This window comes from Gopherus flavomarginatus, chromosome 2 (assembly GCF_025201925.1).
Source record: "Gopherus flavomarginatus isolate rGopFla2 chromosome 2, rGopFla2.mat.asm, whole genome shotgun sequence".
NCBI classification, from domain to species: domain Eukaryota; kingdom Metazoa; phylum Chordata; order Testudines; family Testudinidae; genus Gopherus; species Gopherus flavomarginatus.
The window spans coordinates 180,591,479-180,606,927 of NC_066618.1; the positions used below are offsets into that span (position 1 = coordinate 180,591,479).

The window sequence follows — 15,449 nt, forward strand, 5'->3', positions numbered from 1 at the left end:
TAGCGCTGAAATCGGTATTGCCATGTCGGATTAGGGTTAGTGTGGCTGCAAATCGACGGTATTGGCCTCCAGGCAGTATCCCATAGTGCACCACTGTGACCACTCTGGAAAGCGATCTGAACTCGGATGCACTGGCCAGCTAGACAGGAAAAGCCCCGAGAACTTTTGAATTGCATTTCCTGTTTGCCCAGAGTGGAGCTCTGATCAGCACGGGTGGCGATGCAGTCCCAAATCCAAAAAGAGCTCCAGCATGGACCGTATGGGAGATACTGGATCTGATCGCTGTATGGGGAGACAAATCTGTTCTATCAGAGCTCTGTTACAGAAGACGAAATGCCAAAGCATTTGAAAAAAATCTCCAGGCTATGATACAGAGTCTACAGCACAGTGCTATGTGACAAGCGTAACGGAAAGCCAAAGAATCAAATGGACGCTCATGGAGAAAGGGAGGGGGGACTGAGGACTCCAGCTATCCCACAGTCCCCGCAGTCTCCAAAAAGTATTTGCATTCTTGGCTGAGCTCCCAATGGCTGTAGGGTCAAACACATTGTCCGGGGTGGTTCAGGGTATATCTTGTCAATTTACGCCCCCTCTCCCCATGAAAGAAAAGGGAAAAAAATTGTTTCTTGACTTTTTTCAATATCACCCTATATCTATTGCATGCTGCTGGTAGACGGGGTGTTGCGGCACTGAACAGCAGCATCCTCTCCCCTCCCTAGTGGCAGATGGTACAGTGCAGAAGGACTGGTAGCTGTCCTTGTCACCATCCCATGAGTGCTCCTGGCTGGCCTCAGGTGAGGTTGGCTGGGGCGCCTGGGTAAAAATAGGAAGGACTCCCGGTTATTCCCAGCAAATGGTACAGAACGGCTGGTATCTGTCCTCATCAAAGCAACTGGGGGCTGACCTCCATCTTTGCGCCCCCGGCCGACCTCAGCGAAGGTCAGCCAGGAGCACCCATGACAGCAGCAGACGGTACAGAACAACTGATAACCATTATCTCATTGCCAATTTACAATGGCACAGCAGACAGTACAGAACAACTGATAACCATCTCTGCTACCTTGCAAAGGCAAATGAGTGCTGCCGTGTAGCACTGCAGTACCGCCTCTGTCAGTGGCATCCAGTACACATACGGTGACAGTGACAAAAGGCAAAACGGGCTCCATGATTGCCATGCTATGGCGTCTGCCAGGGCAATCCAGGGGAAAATGGCACGAAATGATTGTCTGCTGTTGCTTTCACGGAGGAAGGAATGAGTGACGACATTTACCCAGAATCACCCGCGACACTATTTTTGCACCATCATGCATTGAGATCTCAACCCAGAATTCCAATGGGCGGGGGGGACTGCAGGAACTATGGGATAGCTACGGGATAGCTACCCACAGTGCAACGCTCCAGAAACATGGACGCACACCACCGAATTATTGTGCTTTGTGTGGCCACGTGCACTCGACTTTATACAATCGGTTTTACAAAACCGGTTTATGTAAAATTGGAATAATCCTGTAGTGTAGACGTACCCAGAGTCGCAGAGGGTTAGCATTTTAAATTGTTTACATTATAGATAGCATTTAGACTGCTTACTGAGAGAAGGGACCTGTTCTTTGTTTGGAACAGCTCTCTCTCATCTACAATGTCACCTGTACTTAGGGCCACATTCTGATCTAATTTACATGGGTGCATTCCCAGAGTAACTACTTTGACTTCAGTGAGATCAATGGGTACCCAACACCTCTAAAAATCAGGCAATGTAGGTGTGTTCCTCTTTTGCGCAGGCATACCCCCAACATGCCCTTCCCATGCAGGCTATTTCTAGGAGCAAGAATGGCTCCTTGCAAGCTGAAGTCAGCACAACTTTTAATGACTCTGAGGTTGTTCTAAATTGATCCTCAAGACTGGGCTTGGGGCCTGAGGATCAAGAAGCCATAATGCATCTTATAGGCACCTTTGCTGACTCCAAATTTTACTGAGAACAGACCAGCCCTAGAATCCAGTTATTAAAAAACAAACACACAAAAACAATGCTTAGATTCTGGAGCACAAGAGGGCAGCCATCAAGGAAAACTAGCAATGAGTGAGTGAGCCCAGTTAGACCCCTGGTTGCTGTTAAAGATATCTCTGCTCCCCCATACAAGAGAGTCACAGACCCTGTCTCCTCGCTGCTTCCCATGCAAGAGATTCTCATACACACATGCTCCAACTTCCTATAGGAGAGAGACACAGTCTGTAAATTACTTAACAAACATTTCCTTTGCTGACACAGGAAATGCAGTGCTACTTCAGCAGTACATTTGATTTAGTGGTGGAAAGCTTTTACCCCTTGAGAAATGTTCCCAGAACTGAGGCCTGGTCCACACTACACAGTTAAATCGATTTAAACAGCTTTAAATCAATTTAACTCTGTACCCGTCCACACTACAAGGCACTTTAAATCGATTTTAAGGGGTCTTAAAATCGATTTTTGTACTCCTCCCCAACGAGAGGAGTAACCCTAAAATCGATATTACTATATCGATTTAGGGCTAGTGTGGACGGAAATCGAAGTTATTGGTCTCATTCCTTTAATGTAGCTACCCAGAGTGCACCGCTCCGGAAATCGATGGTAACCTAGGACCATGGACGCACACCACCGAATTAATGTGCCCTAGTGTGGACGCATAAAATCGATTTTATAAAACCAGTTTTAGTAATTTTGATTTTATGCTGTAGTGTAGACATGGCCTGAGCCTTTATTTTATTGACAATGGTGAAGAAATGGTGATTAACCTCAATTTACTAATACACACTGCAAACCCTAGATCATAAGGGTTGGAAGGGACCTCAGAAGGTCATCTAGTCCAACCTGCTGCTCAAAACAGGGCCAATCCCCCAATGGCCCTCTCAAGGATTGAACTCACAATCCTGGGTTTAGCAGGCCAATGCTCAAACCACTGAGCTATCCCTCCCTCAAGTAGATAAACAGAATTTTCTTCTGGGGGCATGAATTGTGGCCCAAACTAATCTCTGTTATGACTCTATTAATGCAGATTATTTTGTCTCTTTGTGTCCACATTGGTTCTGCCATTTAGAACAGGCTGTACCTATTAGGCACTGGTGCCAGCTTTGGGGGCAGAGCAGCTCTCTACTGCCTTAAGTAGAAGCTCCAGGAAAATACTCCTCAGGTAGGAACAATACTTGTGCAGTTTTGTCTTCCCTCTATGGCTGCCTATTTCTGCCTCAGAAGAGGGTGTGCCCATACCTCCGCCTTACGTCCCCGGATTGCTCCAGGGAAGCTACAGTCCTCAGTCCCTCCAAGCAAGTCAGTTTGCAGTACTTATCTACAGCTGTGCCTCACCCGTGAGTGCAGGGGGGGAGAGGCCCTACACGCTGTTGTGCAGCTAGCTCAGTGACCCTTATGCTGAAACCCCTGGGGGAGCAGGTCTCCGCTGTGTTTACACACGGTGGGCGTGAGCGCGAAGGTAATACCCGCCCCGGAACCCCGCTGCTGACCGCGGCGCAAGAGAGAAACACCATCCACAGAAACGCAAAGAACCAGCCGTGCCTCCAGACTGTTAATAAAAACAGCCGCGCGCTTGCAAAAGAAGGCAGCTCGCTGGGCTGGGGGGGTCTACAATGCGCTGCTGAGAACAGTGCGCCTCGCTTCCCTGGGAGCCTTCCCCCGCGTGGGGACACTCCCGTGCGCTGCTGCGGATCCTCGCCCTGCCTCCCGGTGGTGGGGCCGTTGTAAAGCAGGAACCCAGCAGGGCTGTGTGTGTGTGTGTTGGCCAGGGGCCCCGCGCGCCGAGAGCAAGCGCCTGGGCTGGGCTCGGCTCAGGTGGGGGGCGGGAGTGAGACACAGGAGGCGAGGGTTGGGAGCGGCGGCGGCAGCGGCAGCTCCACGCCCAGGCTTGTTGTTGTTTAAAAAAGCACCCAAAAGGTGTGGCTGCGCTTGTCCTCCGCCAGCGGGGAGGGACTGGACCTCCACTACCACCTGCAGCAGCCCGGCTTTCCTGCCACTGCTGCCTCAGCCTGGGCACCGCGGAGACAGACGCCTGCGCCCCTACCACGCTCGTTCCCGCTCTGCTTAGTTTTGTACCCGGTGCCATTTCTCCTGCTCCCCTCGCTACCTCTGCTTGGCAGGCCCCTCTCCTGCCCCTCCCGCCGATGACAGCCGATCCGCTCCCCCCCTTTGCACACCTGTACTTTGCACCCTCTTCCATTCTGCACGCCTGCCCCCACTCCCCTGAACTCCCACCAGTCCCCTGCCTACCCTTCCTTTACAGACACTCCTGCTAGGGGCGCTGGCACTGCCCTCCTTCTCCTCCCCACCTGTCGCCCCCCTTCCCGTCCGGGTGCTTGCAGCCCCGATCCCTGGGAGCCGGCCTGGCCGTGAATGACTCTGCCCTGATCGCTTTGTCCTCCCCGGTGCGTTCGCCGAGCCCCCGGCCGCCGCCGAGATGAGCATGAACGGCGAGTCCCACCCGCGGCTCAACACCTTGGCCCGGATGGTCAGAGCCGAATCCGGCCCGGATATGCGCTACGAGATGAACTCCCATATGGTGGGGGGCGGCGGCAGCAGCAGCAGCCATGCTACGCACAAAATGTACACCATCCAGAAAAACTATGTACAGGACTTCAGCTCGGAGGGATACGGGTGAGTGCAGCCGAGCGGCGGGAGCGGGTCCCCCGACGGGATCGCGGGCAAAAAAAAGAAAACATTGATCAGCTGAGCGCGGGGGGGGGGGTCACACATGCAGTTGGTGAGGTTGCGGCTCAGTCCGAATACAGATCAGGCTCTGCAAATGAGCGGAGAAGCTGCGAAAATGCCTGTTCCCCTTTAGGTACTCTTGATGCATAGGGGGAGGAGACGAGTTGTTCCACCCAAACTCCTTTCCAACGCAGTTGAGCCTTGTAGTTTGTAACTTATTGCTACTTTTGCATGCCGGTTTTCTACAGGCGATTCATTTCGCCTCAGTAGTTCCTTGTTTGTTTATTTGTTACATTTGGGCAGGGAGAAGAGCGAATAAACACCCCCTGCAGGAAGAGGGACTTTTTATAAATTACTTATTCCATGTGCCGAACAAGATTTGTGTCCTGGACGTTTAACCTGTTAAACTATGAAATCTTTACCTTGCCAGTGGCTCTTTGATCTCTTTCCCTGGGAAATACGAGAACATTTATGGTTATCATCATGTCTGGCTCTGCAGGCTTTCTTTTTACTCTCCCTTGGAATGGAGATCTGGGCCTCTTCAGAAGCTGTTAGATAAAGCTCTTTGCAGCTCATCCACGCCCATGGTATTTTGCTGTCTGTGAGCGAAGCAAAGCTAACCATAACACAAAGAAGGTTCAGCAGCATTTAGTCATCTCAAAATGGAATAAAAATAAAGGGAGCCATTGAAAGTCTGTGCAAACCCCATAATAGGGGGGTGATTTTCTTGGGGGTTGCTGTTCAGCACTCTGGGAAGAGATCAAGTTGCCTTATTATCTTTGCTTCCGTTTGGATGCTTTTTTTTTTTTTTAAATATAAGTTTACCAAATGCTGTTTATTGCTTATTGTTTAATGCTGTTTCTATAACAAAACCCGGCTTGAAATTGTGGGGTTCTAACTCTGAATTTGTATCCAGAGCAGGGATGTGGCAGGGTTGACAGCTTGTGTAGAAGTTTCCAATTTCAACAGTATAAAGACTCCTGTAATGGCGTCGCTGTTGCTTATTAACGGGAGACATCCGTCATTGTTGCTCTTAGCATTCTGTCAGGTGCTTTAAAGAGTTAGGACAAGCAAATACAAGTGGATTGTCTAGGTGGACAAAAAGGGAACTAGTTTGGAGTTCACCTTTACTTTTCAAAACCCGGGTCCACTTTTTGTCTCTGTGCAGCTTGTAATACACTACACTTTTGAAAACTGTTTGCATGTTGTGGTAATTCAGAATCTTTTATCTCCTTTCCCCCCACCTGTCAAATTCTTTGAAGAAAATACTTTAAAAATAAATCACTCTTAGTTGGCTCTGGGATTGGTGGAGGTAGCCTAATAGAATATTTCCATAAACATTTCTGGTTTATTGTAACTGCTGTGAACCAGGTTTGAAGTCAACACAGAGATTAGTACTATTTACAGCATATTTGATCAGATCTTGCTACCTTTCTAAGTAAGTTAATTTTTGTGAGTCCTTTGAGGGCAAGCAAATAATAAGTTTAATTATTACTTGGATCACTTTTCTACTTCATATGGGGGCTCTCTCTGCAGGACTTAAGTACTAGTTACAGCCACTACAATATGGCATAGTTAAAGCACGAAAATTCCCCTAGTGTAGATGCAATTATACCAGTATAAAAGTGCATATATCTGTATAGTCTGTTCCGATTTGTTGAAGTGAAATAAACTATGCTGATGCAAAGCACCTTATACTGATAAAGCTGCATGCATGTTAGGGCTTTTACTGTCATAACTATGAAAGTGAAAAATTACAGCTCTTACTGACAATGTCATGCCAGTAAAACTTTTTACATGTAGGCCAGACCATAAATTGTGAAACCGCTTTTTATTAATTCTTGCATTTATTTCTAATCTCTGCCAGCCATTACAATCTAAGGCCATGACCCTGTAATGGATTCCATCAGATTAGACCCCTGTACTCTCAAGAAGGATTTCTTTACATAGCTCAGATTGTGAGACTTGGTCCTAGTTGTTTTACTGAAGACTTTGAGTAACTGGGGGGTAGAACTTGGCCCTACCAAATACTAGTAGTCTGGTCAAGGTGTGTATAGAAAAGAACTTTAAGCCTTTTGGTTAGTGATTCACATGGCTGAAAAGTAGCATAAATATTTTACTTCAATCATACATTGATATTGCTTGCATGAAAGATAAACCACCTAAATCAAATTCTGCTCTCAATTACACTTTGGTAAATCTGGAGTGTCTCTGTTAAAGTTATCATTGATTTAATCATGTCATTGACTTCAGCTGAGTTGCTTTGGCTACACAATGGTGTAACCTTGATTTAGAATAGAATTTGACCCTGTGATTTTTGTTGATGGCACATTGTCTCATTTCTTCCCAGGAATATGCTAAAGGAACTAGACATGTATAAACAATCAAGTACCTCCATAAAAGACATTCGGAAGTAAGGCTGCCCAAGCCACCACTTGCAACTCTGCTTAGGTACATATAATCCTTTATTAGTGGGCCACACAACAGTAAACATTACATGTTTGTTTATTGTGAATTATGTGCCCAATCTTCTGGTTCTTAGTATACTTTATTTCTGATAAGGTGCCCTTATGTCATAATTAAAGATAATTAATTGTTATTACAAACCAATATATTATTATTACACATATTGTAATAATATAAATTATAATACCTAGTCATGTTTGAACTCTAAATTGCTGTATAACTGTAATAATACAATGTTTTATCAGTGGTGTGTATGTAGCATCATTCAGCTGTGGAATCCTTTGATGGAGATCTCCTATCCTTTAACTCTGAGGGCTTGTCTACATCAGAAAGTTGCAGCGCTGGTGAGGGAGTTACAGCGCTGCAACTTAGGAGGTGTACACATCTGCAGGGCACCACCAGCGCTGCAACTCCCTGTTTGCAGCGCTGGCCGTACTCCCGTTTTGTCTCGGGTGTAGAGGATCCAGCGCTGGTGATCCAGCGCTGGTAATCAAGTATAGACACTTACCAGCGCTTTTCTTGACCTCCGTGGAATAAGCAGGTATCCCAGCATACCTGAGGAAGCCTCTGGTAATCAAGCTGGTCTCCTTCCCTGGCTTGCTCTCGCGTTCCCCGAACCCCGAGCAAGCAGGTCTCCTTCCCTGCGGTTTGCAGGGTGGTTCCGGGAACGCGAGAGCAAACCGGGGAAGGAGACCAGCTTCGCCGCGGTTTGCTCTCGCGTTCCCCGAAACCCCTTGAAGCCGCCCAACAGCGCTGCAGTGTGGCCACATCTAACACCACTTGCAGCGCTGGTTGCTGTAAGTGTGGCCACTCTGCAGCGCTGGCCCTATACAGCTGTACTAATACAGCTGTAACAACCAGCGCTGCAAAATTTTAGATGTAGACATGGCCTGAGATACATAGGCTGTGTTGCATTCTTAAGGCTTTATTCTGCCATCAAGAGCTCACCCACTAATCCAATTAATAACATTTAATATAAGTTATACATGTAAATTAATGGAAGAATACACTCCTCCTTTACTCTCTTCCGTCCTTTATGGGTTTTATCCCAGTGTAACTATGTTGGCTTCATTGGAGTTATTCCTAAAATTCTCCTGATTTGAACCAGAATAAGTGAGAGGAGATATGAGGTCCCTTTAATTTATTTTTGTTTAACACTTAATTTAATTGAGCTTTTCTTTATTTTTTAATAGTGCTATAAAAAGCATAGGCATAATTTATTTCAATTTGGACTTGATTGAGTGTGCTGTTGTTAATGGTCTAGCATCAACATCCTTTCATTTCTTCTTGACAGCATATCCTTTGTTTTCATCTTTTTATTGACAATCTTGCCAGGAGTTCAGACTAAAAATCCTCTTGACTCCATTAGGAGCTCTCCCCATGGAACCCTAGTCCCATAGTTTTGGTCCCATTTTCATGAGATTTCGTGTCAAAACTTCACGCGAATGCAGGGGCGCTGGAATAATTTATATAGTGGAGGTGCTGAGAACCATTGAACCAAACTGTAAACCCTGTATGTAATAGAAACCACTTCAAGCCAGGGTGTGTAGTAGCATCCCTACTTCCAACACCTAGGTGTGAATGGGAAATGAATGTTCTAAACAAAGAGATGAAATGCATTTGTCCAAAATGTTTGAAACGTTTCTCTTCAAAACATTGAACATCTTTTCCCCAGTCTGAGGAATAATTCTTTGCAAAGGTTGATGTTTCTAAAATCAGTTAGGTGTTTAGCTGGGATGTGTCCAAAATGTATAAGGACATTTTTATTACTGTATAACTAGAAAATAATTAGCGCCGGATCCTGCAGTTGTGCTGTTTGCAGAGCTCCCATTGAAATCGAAAGTTCTGCCTGTAGCAGGTCTGTAGAATCGGGGCCATAATCTATTCAATCAATCATATAAATGGCATTCAGGCTGGCAGTTTGTATGCCAGATTTCAGGGGAGATGTTAAACTCCAAAACTGGGATATTTTTAAAATGCAAAAGCTACCCTACCTTAATCTTAAAATCAATAGGGATAAATTTGGTTCCCGATCCTGCTGCTTTTAGGCCTACACACCTCCCCTTCGCATTGAGTAACATCTTACTCACAGAGCAGTGCGAGGCGCTCCCTACCCTTAGGGCTGAGTATGCTGTCTCTACCGTATTCCCAGCTTCTGCTGGCCTGGGAACTTGGGATGAGCTTGACTCCTGAAAGTAGATACTGTTTGACAATGAATCTCACCAGTTGCCAGTTCACAGGCAATTGAGTATCTAACCCTTTGCTATCTAGGGATAAAATCCAATAAACTATGAAGGGAAAAAAAGAGTCAAATTCTGCAATTTAACTTGTCATTTCTAAGATCAGAAAAAAGTTCAGTGTATAGCTACATAAAGCTTGGCTGCAAATCCAAATTAACTTAAATACATGAGCTATTTTGAAATGTACTGTAGCTCCCACGCCCAGCAAACTGCAAGGGAGTGAGAAATTCACATACCAGCTCTGAAGTAACTTGTAGGGTCTGGCAGAATAACAAACAGTAAACCCAGAAGAAAAGACTGGAGTTGCCTTTCTTCCTGCCTGTGGAGCATGGCTGTGGTTTACAGGGCATTGGCCAATGTGAACCCTCTTCACTGATAAGATTGCTACGCCTTCACAGTCTCAAGCTGTGAGTGAGGAGGGCCCCTGCTGTGACCAGTAAAAAGATCAGAAGATAGAAAGCAAAGAACACAATCAGCTAACAAAGCTATTACTGTCTGTTAAGTCAGCAAAAGAAGAAAACCCACAGCAAGAAACGGGGTGGGCAATTGGGAATTGTTTGGGAAATAAGGAAGAAAAACAGGTTGTCACTTTGATAACTTTCTCTTTACAGGAGAGTGGGTGAGACCACTTCCTTACAAGCTGTCTTCCTAGGAAAAAAAAGCCTCTTTCAAATGATGTATGTAGTGTAGTTGTAGCCTTGTCGATCTCTCTTTCAAGTGAGGCTTCTGCTAGAAGAAATATATTTCCTGGATCTGCACACTAAGCTAGAGCCTTTGGGCCCAATTCCATATTCCTTGAGATTTAAGAATGGGAAAGACAAAGTTATGTGGGTAAATGTTAGTGAAGCATATTAAACACGCTGTCTATCTGCTGATTATAAGAAGATGTTGTTGTTCCTAAGGCTTAATCCTGTATGCTTTAACCGTAAAGAAACTCGCACTGAAGTCAATGGGAGTTTTGCATACGTACAGCCTGCAACATAGGTGAATTCCTGGCTCCATTGAAGTCAGTGGGAATTTTTCCATTGACTTCACTCGAAGCAGGATTTCACCGAAGCCTTTCTCTATTACAGGATTAAAGGCTTGATCCAGCAAGGTACAGAGAGAGCCTCCTGAGCTGTGCTCCTTCAACTTCTGTTGAGTGGAGGATGCTTACTATCTCTCAGAAGGTGTTCAGCACCTCACAAGATGAGTCTCTTTGGTGAGGCTTCAATATACAAAATTAGCACTTGTAACAAATGTGATATAAAACTCAGTTACAACATTCCTGATTTTTCATGCATTCACCTAGGGAAACCTTGTTTTATGGTATTTTAATTTTTGGTTACATCTATTTAAATATTGTGACTAGATATGTAGCTACTTTTTTTACATGCTCTTCTTCAAAATATGTCTCATTTGTATTTTCCTGTGAGCATGTAAAATGTATAATGTGCAGGTCACAGCTTTTGTTACTATTTGATTGGAGTACTTTTGTGTCCAAGTTCAGGAACACCTGTGACTAGTAGGCAGCAAATATAAAGTTGTTTAGCAGTTGGTTAAACAAGGATGCATACAGCACTTGCTCTTGGAATTTAGAATCCAGTTCAGGTTTTTATTAACCACTGCTGAGTGAGCATATCAAGCAATGCCTTGATGAATCTGTTGCTTGTTCAGACAAGTTTGAGGGAGTGAAAAAAACCATGATTTTTTTTCTCAAGTGTTGGCTTGTTGCATATGGCAATTGCTTGGGTCTTTGAACCTGAGCATAAAGATCATTTTAAAAACTTGTTTTAATTGTGAAAACAGGAAAAATTGTTTCTCTGGGGTGCTAACTCCTTCTTTAGGTGATGTTGGCCCTTTGATGTGTATCCTCTTATATACACACAGGCCTTTTTACATCCTTTCTGTGCTGCTCTCCAGGCATAAAGGGGCTGTAAAGCTGCCCTAAGGATTCTTCAAGGTACCCACTAGTTTTGCCGAGGGCATCTGGCTGTGCACAAGCCCCACCCCACCCCACCTCTCTGCACTGCCTGCAGCGAGAGTGCTGCTACGCTCCAGTCGATATCCAGTTGGCGAAGTTAGATCAGCCCTAAGGCTGTGCCAGCTTACACTGGGACCGTACTTGTCTTCAGGAGTCCTGGGCCTCTGGGACTGCAAAAGTGCTATGTACTCCCCCTCAAGCTTTGCTCACCCCTTGGGTTCTGTACTGAGAACAAGTCAGCTGGATTTGAGGATCAGGGCTTAAGTGTTAACAAAGGAGAAATCACTTTTTTTCAAAATATATAATGTAAGAAATCTTTAGACTGTTTAAATGTTTCTAATAACACTAGCAATGAGCAACACTGGGTGATAGAGAACAAGCGCAGAATTGCAAGCGAGTTCTTGCTTACTGCAGCTCTGTTGCTAATTCATTATGTGGCCTTGGGAAAGTGTTTCTGTCTCATTTTAAAAGTAATGTTTTCTTGTTTTCCTCCCGTTGGAGTTGTGAGGATTGTTGCTAATTAATGGTCATATATAGGCTTGGGTGTGGGATGTCCTGTACATGCACATGTAAAAACATGGTTTATAATCTAAGAATAATTAGTCAGGGCCAGATTGAGACCCACCCTTCTGTAGGCTGCTCATGAAATCTCCTGTTCCTGTACAAAGACTGATCACAACAGCAATCCCTGGGGAGCCGCATCCCTGCTCCCTCATGGAGAACCATGGACTGATGTAGCAGGGGAGTAACCTCCATCCTAAGGAATGCAGAAAAGTGCAAGCCTTCAATGCACAAGGAGCAGAACTTGGAGAGATTCTGCCTCATTTCTCTTCCGGTGCTCCTCCTGGAGTGGTACATGCTGGACTTTTTGAAAAATACACAACCCTACCCTATGTTTTAAAAGCTGCATCCCTGCCCCAAAGTCAAATTGTTTTGACATATACACATACTTTTATATAAAAGCACAAAATGCTTCTTTACTGCTTTAGGATATTTTAATATCATGCTTTTGAAAGTCATGAATTAGCATCAGAATAAATATTCTTGTTTAAGACTTTGAGATGTAATAAAAAATATGGATTTATAAATCGTTCCAGACCTAAGGCATGATTCACCATTGCCGGACTCTGTTTTTATGCCAGTGTAATTCCATGGGTTTCCATTCACTTAAACAATGTAAAACTAGAATAATGTAACAGTGAATCAGGTCCCAAATGCATATTTAGTAAAAGTCAGTGCACTCTTGTTTTGGAAGTCCAGACAAAAGACCTGATCTCTGATTTTTCCCTCTATCTAAATAGACAGGTTGTCTGATTTTGACAGTGTGAATCACTGGTTCTTCTAGACTAAGTGAAAGAATGACTCCATGTGTGATAGGGACCATCTTCTTACTGTATGTGTGTACAATGCCTTGTGCAGTGGGACCTTGATCCCTAACCAGGGACTCTGTGTGCTATCTCAGTACAAATAATAACAACAGTCCTTCAATTTCATATCCAGAAGTCAGTTTCATCTCAAACAATCTCAGAAGATGTGTGCGTCAGAGGGATGCGTCTGTAGCAGCTCATTTGGTTTGAATCACATCAGGGTTAACTAGATCCTACAGCCTTGTGAAGAAAATAAATGGAGTTGTGTGCAGGGTGTATTGGCCATTTGGATGAGACTTTAAAAATCAAGGTTCTGTCTTCCATGCATGCATATTAAAGATGCCATGTCACATTTTAGAAGAGTAGGATTTTGCCCTGATTTCTCTGGCCCAAGCTTCTCTTCCCAGCTGTTCATCCACTTGGCTGTTGTCTCCATCACAAGATTAGTTATGTGATTGCTAGGCAGATTAGTTATGTGATTGGATTTTCAGAAGAATGCAGACTTGTCCTGACTGTTTCTATTGAAGTCAAGAGGAGTTTTACCATTGACTTCAATAGGAATAAACTCTTCTGGACTTCAGTATGAACAAAGAGTTAGGCCATGGCTGATGGTTTTTGAAAATGCTACCCTGTATTGCTTATAAAATACCTTCCAGTTCTAGAGAGTGAAAAATATTATAGTGTATTAATGTAAGAGATTGCAACATGTTGGTGAAAAATCATAGTGATATTTAATCCTTGATATCATAGGAGGTGGTATATATTTCAACAACTGGTTAGATTTGTTTGCTGCCACTGTTTTGTAGAGTTTGTGTCAATCAAAGTGTGTTTATGCATTATTAGCTAATATTTCATTTGAGAACTTGTTAGAAAGTTCACCTCCATATTCTTTTAGTTTTAAAATAGGAGGGACACTTTTGAATGTGAGTGCATGTTTGTGCAGATAAATCCTCTTCAAAGGCCAGCTCCTTGGCTAGTGTAAATCAGCATAGCTCCATTGACTTCCTGGAGCTACCCTGTCTTACACCAGCTGGGGCTTTGGCACCAAATAGCTACACCTGCCTGGTGATTCTATGCAGAACCATTTGTTGCACTTCACCAAAGCAAAGTTTTTATTTGTGGAATTAGTCTGTCTAAATTTTAAAGTGAAACTGATGCTGAAGTACAGAATCTTGTGGTTACACCTTTACTTTCAGATACAGGGAACTTTTCTCTAGTCAGTGCATGCCAGTTAATGCACACATGTGTAGACTTCCTGGATTTATCCTTGTTCTTCAGTCTTTTAAATTGTTGTAGGAGGTTAGTTTATTTGGAAAGGATTTTCTTTGTCACCTTTGGAGATTCTTAGACTGACATAATGGACCTTTTGGAATTTTCTTACATTCTTTGTGCCTTACCTCATTTGGTATGAATCAGCAGAGCTCAACTGAAGTCAATGAAGCTATGCTCATTTGTCCCAGCTGCAGATTTGGTCCCTTACATAAAACTCCTGTGAATATAAGGCATTTTACTTTCAGAGAGGGTGCCTAAAAGATTAGTAGGCAAAAATACTGTTCTCATATGCCAGTAAAAAAAAAATTTGAAAAATATAGGCCACTTAACAAGAATGCTCCCTTTTTATTTTTTGAATTTTATGAGTGCAAATAATTGGAGGTGCAATTGTTGTAATGTAGACTTTAGGTGCAGACAGATAGTTGTAGATCCAAAGACATCAGCTGAGCCCACAAAGAATCATGGGTGTAGAAAAGGAGCTTGGGTTAAAGTCAAGTCCGTACTGTTTGGCTTTTCTTCAGTCTGGTTTCAAAATACCCAGGAGTACATATGGCCCAGATCCTGTGCTGCTGCCGAGGAGTGCATGCTGCAGCTTGGAAAGTTAGCTTTATGTCACCTTTGTGCTTCTCCAGTCTTGGGTTGTTCGTACTCCAGTTCTGGTCCCCTGGAATAACCTAAAGCAGCTTAGGCGCTGCTCTGAATTGTGCTGGCTGCCATTGGCTGTTCCAGCAGCTGCTTATTGCTGGGGCACAGAGAAGTCCCAACCAGTCCTTCTTTGCTAGCTGCAGGGAGGAAGGTGCAATAGGAGGTGTTACACCAGCTCTTCACTACATAAGGATTTTCCTATACTAGAATGATTCTCCTGTGTCCAGCTATACCAAAGGATTTAGTGCCTCTTTGTGCTGGTGGCACAAAGTGGGGGAGAATCCAGGCATGTATCTTTAGAGTTAGTATCTTAAGGCCCAGTTCTGAAAACCTGTTGTTATAGGGCCTAATCCAAAGCCCACTGAAGTCAATGGAAAAATTCCTGTTGACGTCAGAGGATGTTCTCACTCATTAGTTGGGATAAAGATTTGGGTCTTTAGCAATTTGTAATGGGAAAATTCTATATACAGTGAGCATGGTACACAGAGAGCTGGGTTAGTACAGGAAGCGTATAAGTTTCTTACCGTCTTCTGGCGGTGGTTTATTTCTTTTTCAGTGGCAGGATGTGTTGGAAATACGAACCTAGGAACAGTCTGAGCTTGTCTGGAAGCTCTGATTCCATCTGCAAGGGGTGGTTTCCAGTTTGAAGCACTTCACCCGTATTCAACTAGCAGTGCTTCGCTTTGGTGGCTGAATCCCAGGATAGGCAAATACTGGCAAAACAAACCTGCACAAGGGCACTATCTGGTCATGGGATCTGTAGGTGAATGGCAATATACAGTAGATCATATGCAAATAATCACCTA

General features: G+C 44.2%; 1 protein-coding gene across 3 annotated transcripts in view; it reads left to right on the plus strand.

Annotated features, from left to right (window-relative positions):
- The first annotated feature begins 3,931 nt into the window (after window positions 1-3,931).
- DSP (desmoplakin) overlaps window positions 3,932-15,449 on the plus strand; it is a 50,685-nt gene continuing 39,167 nt past the window's right edge. For all 3 annotated transcript variants that reach the window (XM_050939808.1, XM_050939809.1, XM_050939810.1), the window contains exon 1: window positions 3,932-4,636. In XM_050939808.1, coding sequence (XP_050795765.1) covers window positions 4,440-4,636 — 197 coding nt within the window. In that variant the 5' untranslated portion in view covers window positions 3,932-4,439. The remainder of the gene's footprint in view (window positions 4,637-15,449) is intronic.